This window comes from Lindgomyces ingoldianus, assembly GCF_010093535.1.
Source record: "Lindgomyces ingoldianus strain ATCC 200398 unplaced genomic scaffold BDR25scaffold_19, whole genome shotgun sequence".
Classification (NCBI taxonomy): Eukaryota; Fungi; Ascomycota; class Dothideomycetes; order Pleosporales; family Lindgomycetaceae; genus Lindgomyces; species Lindgomyces ingoldianus.
Window position 1 is genome coordinate 1,212,303 of NW_022985180.1, and position 5,601 is coordinate 1,217,903.

The window sequence follows — 5,601 nt, forward strand, 5'->3', positions numbered from 1 at the left end:
GAAAAGTTAGAGTTTACTAAGACTATTAAACTCTTAATAAAAATACTATAAGAGATTAGTTCTCTTTTTCTATTATCTAAAACATTATAAATTAGTTAAAAGAAACTACACACTTTATAAAGTTTAAGGTCTAGAATAGATTTAATAAAATAAGAATAAAAGAAAGACATAAATAGATAACAGCTTTTAAAACCTTATAGGCTCTCTATAAGCTTCTTATTATGCTATTTAGGCTTACTAACGCTTCTATAACTTTCTAAAGAGTAATTAACACAACACTTAACTTATACCTAGACATCTTTATCCTAGTATATCTAGACAACATTCTTATATACACTAAGAAAGATAAACTAGACTACGTAGCAAAGGTACAACTAGTGCTAGATAAGCTCTAAAAATACAAACTCTATCTATAGCTAGAAAAATGCAAATTTAACATATAAAAAACTAACTACCTTAAATTTATTATTAACAAAGAAGAAATAAAAATAGACTTAGCTAAAGTAAATAAGGTACTTAAATAGCTAACACTAGAAACTGTTACAGAAATTAAAGAATTTCTAGGCCTTACTAGCTACATATAGAGAATAATTAAGGACTATTTAAAAATTGCGCTACCCTTTATAGATGCTACTTTAAAAGAAAGATCTACTTAGAAATTTCTATAAATAACAAAAATAGAGAATGCTTTCTAAGAATTAAAACAGATTATAATAAGCTACTCTGTTCTTAGAATGTATAACTCTACACTAAAAATAAAAGTGCACACTAATGCTTCTCTAAGAGCAGAAGAAGCAGCACTCTCTTAAAAATAAAAAAATAGTTAATAGCACCTAGTAGCCTACTACTTAGCAAAGTTTACACTATTAGAACAGAAGTATACTATCTCTAATAAAGAATTAAAGGCTATAGTTAATGCATGTAGAAATTAGAAAGTTAAGCTTTAAAGTTTTAGTTAATAATTTATAATTTTTACTAACTACATAAACCTTATTACTTTTCTTACTACTAAAAAACTTTTGCTAATGCATGTACAATAGGCTATAGAATTAGCATTGTTTGACTTTATTATTAAGCATGTAGCAGAGAGCAGCAACTAATAAGTAAACGCTCTTAGCTAGCGCTCTAACTAATTTAAAAAAAACTAAAAAATTTTTAAAAAATTTACAATCTTTAAAGAAACTCTAGAAGGCTTAGTCTATAAAAGACTAAACTAAGAAAAACTACTATGTTTTTTTATAATAGTTAAATAAGAATAAAAGAACCTAATAAAAGAATATTATAAAGCCTCTACGTTTAGACACCTAGGAATTCGATTACTACAGAAAAAGATTAAAGATGCTATACTTTAAAAAGTGCTATAATTAAAGCATCTATGCACTAAAGTCTTGCAGGAATGCAACATCTGCAACAAAAACAACCTACAACAACATAAGCCTTATAGACTACTCTAACTAATTACAGCGCTAAGTTAACTATAAACTATAATAACTATAGATTTTATTACTAGATTACTACTATTATAAAAGCCTAGCATAGAAAGACTCTGTAATATAATTACACAAGTTATTAATAAAACTATAAAGTTTGTTTACTTATAGCTATTAGAAAAAAGTATTACAGCTAAGGAATTTATATTTAAATTAGAAAAGAATGTCTTAGCTACTTATAGCTGCTCTAAGATAATTATCTCTAACTATAATAAACTATTTATAAGCAAATACTAAACAGCAGTAGTTAGACATTTAGAGATTAATTATAAGCTTTCTATAGCTTACTACCTATAAATAGATAGACAAACAGAAAGAGTAAACATAAAAGTAGAGAAATACCTGCGTAAGTACGTATCCTATAAATAAAATAACTAGGTAGAATAGCTGCTAATAGCACAACTTACTATTAACACTATAAAGTTAGCTATAACTAAGAAAACCCTGTACAAAGCTAATTTTAGATACTCTCTACAGTATAAACTACACTCTACCTAGCTAACAGACTCTCTAGAGGCTACAAATTAGACAACTAAACTTCTAGAACTGCATTAAAAACTAACTAGAGAAGCATAGTTAGCTTAAAATGCTATAGAAAAAGCAGTAAACTAAAAAAAGTAATTAGCACTAAAAATACACCCTAACAACTATATATATTTAGATATAAAGAATCTTAAAACACTAAGACTTTCTAAGAAGCTTACTAAAAAGCGCATAAGACTCTATAGAGTTATATAAACGCGCCTTAGCATTTACAAACTTAAGCTACTTAAGAAAATGTAAATACACTCTTAGTTCTACATTTTTAAGCTTAAACTTACGCCTAAAACTATTCTACTAGCAACTACTAAATAGAATAAAGAAAAAAAGAAGTATAAAGTAGAATAAATCTTAAACTATTAAGAAAGCAAGTACTTAATTAAATAGAAGAGATAGCCTACTAGCAAAAGCACCTAGGAGCCTATTAGAAGCCTGTTTAACGCCTCTCTAGTTCTTTATAAATACTTAGAGTTCCTTCTAAATAAAACTACTCTAAAGAAAGCTCTCTAGTCTAGAAAACATTATTATTAGTTAAAACTACAGCAGCATTAGCTAGCTGCAATGTAAGAGGTCTGCAACCCTTTAATATAGGTTAAGGAGAAGGAAGACCTGCTGTAAGGCTAGGATAGCGCTTACGTGTAAGGCCGAGATGGTGCTTACGTGCGACGGGTATATATACTATTCTGCACCTGAAAATTAACGTTGGTTGATTATTCGCACCTTTTTAGTTGTATTAGCGTAGTGGTACAGAGCTCTGTTCTTATACCTGCAGCCTTTACCTTAAGCGCTTTAAGCTTATCTAGAGATAAAAGGTTTCCTTCTAGATACTTTGCCTTTTAACTCTCTAACACCTCTAACTGTTTACAGGCTCTTTTTTAATAGAAAATAATTAACTAAAAACATTTTAGTAACTTTTTTTTATTTACACCTTCTCTTTTTTTTTACGCATATTATCTTTCTAAATTGCCTTTAGCTCTGCTAATAGCTTCTTACACTCCTGCTTTAAATAATTCTAAGCTGTGTTAGACATAAAAGTGTTATAATAACCCCCTTTTTACACGCACTCTACGCACTTGTCTAATAACAAAGACATTATGTAAGAGGAACTGCTTAAGTAATAGGCACTATAAAGACGCATCTTAGTACAGTAGAGAGAATTAAGATAAGTAATAGTGCAAAGATAATAAGCAGCAGTAAAGAAACAAGAAGCCTAACAAAGCATAGTTAAGAAAATAAACCGCAGAAACAGGCATAAGGTTAGACCTGGGACAGTAGGGTTTTTTTCGCGCAAAGGGACAAAAACAGGTTCAAAAGCTACAGGCAGGCAGCGGTTAAGCTATATAGGCGTTGCGGCAGAAGAGAGAGTAGTTAAAAGGTAGGCATTAGAGAGGTCTTAACTGTTTTTAGTAAGAGGATTGTTTAGCAAGGCAGCAAGAGGCGCTAGCTGCATTTAGGGTTTTAGTGGAATCGAACACCATCCACCTCCAGCTGTTAGTAGTACATAGATAATGGACAGAAACGTTTCGCAAAGGCTCTGCAAGCCAAATTCTGTAATTTTGTATGCATCTATACAGTTTGTGGGTAGTCAGGAATAGCATTGTGGTACTTGGCTAGCATTAAGCGCTAGCCGCATTTAGGTTTTTAGTGGAATTAAACGCCATCCACCTCCAGCGGTCAGTAGTACGTAGATAATAGACAGAAACGTTTCGCAAAGGCTCTGCAAGCTAGATTCTGTAATTTTGTATGCATCCATATGGTTTGTGGGTAGTCGGGAATAGCATTATGGTACTTGGCTGGCATTGAGCGCTAGCCGCATTTGGGTTTTTAGTGGAATTAAACACCATCCACCTCCAGCTGTTAGTAGTACATAGATAATAAATAAAAACGTTTTGCAAAGGCTCTGCAGGCTAGATTCTGTAATATTATATGCATCTATATAGTTTGTTAGTAGTTAGGAATAGCATTATAGATGGTACTTAGCTGGCATTGGGTGCTAGCCGCATTCGGGTTTTTGGTGGAATCAAACAGCACCCACCTCTAGCAGTTAGTAGTACATAGATAATAGACAGAAACGTTTTGCAAAGGCTCTGCAAGCTAGATTCTGTAATATTGTATGCATCTGTATAGTTTGTGGGTAGTTAAGAATAGCGTTGTGGTACTTAGCTAGCATTAGGCGCTAGCTGCATTTAGGGTTTTAGTGGAATCAAACACCATCCACCTCTAGCTGTTAGTAGTAAGTAGAAAATAGGCAAAGACGTTTTGTAAAGGCTCTGCAAGCTAGATTCTGTAATATTGTATGCATCTATATAGTTTGTAGGTAGTCGGGAATAGCATTATGGATGGTACTTAGCTAGCATTAGGTGCTAGCCGCATTTGGGTTTTTAGTGGAATTAAACAGCACCCACCTCTAGCAGTTAGTAGTACATAGATAATAGACAGAAACGTTTCGCAAAGGCTCTGCAAGCTAGATTCTGTAATATTGTATGCATCTGTATAGTTTGTGGGTAGTCAGGAATAGCATTGTGGTACTTGGCTGGCATTAGGCGCTAGCTGCATTTGGGTTTTTGGTGGAATTAAACACCATCCACCTCCAGCTGTTAGTAGTACATAGATAATAGACAGAAACGTTTTACAAAGGCTCTGAACGCCAGATTCTGTAATATAGTATGCATACGTATGGTTTGTAGGTAGTCAGGAATAGCATTGTGGTACTTGGCTAGTATTAGGCGCTAGCCGCATTTGGGTTTTTAGTGGAATTAAACACCATCCACCTCTAGCAGTTAGTAGTACGTAGATAATAGACAGAACTGTTTTGCAAAGGCTCTGTAAGCCAGATTCTGTAATATTGTATGCATACGTATGGTTTGTGGGTAGTCAGGAATAGCATTATGGTACTTAGCTAGCATTGAGCGCTTGCCGCATTTAGGTTTTTAGTGGAATTAAACAGCACCCACCTCCAGCGGTTAGTAGTACATAGATAATAGACAGAAACGTTTCGCAAAGGCCCTGCAAGCTAGATTCCGTAATATAGTATGCATACGTATGGTAGGTAGTTGGGAATAGCATTGCGCACTTAGTAAGGCGTGCTAGCTGCATTAAGGCTTTTCGCGAAATTAGACAGTTTTTATCTGTAGCTGTAAAAACAACAATATGCTGTATTTCGCGCTAGGGCCGCTTGTCAGGGTGACGTAATTGCATAGAATACTATACCTAGAACGTGGGCGTAGATAGAATGCCTGTGTAATAGGCTGGTGCCTAAGATTGTTAGCTAGGATTAACTAGCAGCGTGAGTAGAAGCATATTACTGCAAACTACAGTATATCTCTGCAAACTGTAGTACGCAGCTAGGATAATTAAGGAAGGGGTGGTTTAGGAAAAGGTTGCAGTAACCTTTTCCTAGGCCCCCCCTCTAACAGAGTGAGACCTGGTAGCTGTAACGATTCTACGAATCGTTCCATCTCGGGTCGCTCGGATCCTATCCGAAGGGTCCCCGTATCGGCCCCGACCATGACTCGACCCAGTCCCCCGCTGTTACCCCTATTCCCTCATGTATTTAGTCGCACCTCGCCCC

At 34.5% G+C, this 5,601-nt stretch overlaps 1 protein-coding gene across 1 annotated transcript; it reads right to left on the minus strand.

The window, feature by feature from the left end:
- Positions 1-4,538: 4,538 nt before the first annotated feature.
- Positions 4,539-5,096, minus strand: BDR25DRAFT_356200 (uncharacterized protein; the record flags this gene model as incomplete). Its single annotated transcript, XM_033695591.1, has 4 exons — positions 4,539-4,624; positions 4,705-4,746; positions 4,888-4,929; positions 4,985-5,096. The coding sequence occupies 4 exons, from the start codon at positions 5,094-5,096 to the stop codon at positions 4,539-4,541; spliced, it is 282 nt and encodes a 93-aa protein (XP_033546771.1).
- Between the last annotated feature and the right edge of the window lie 505 nt (positions 5,097-5,601).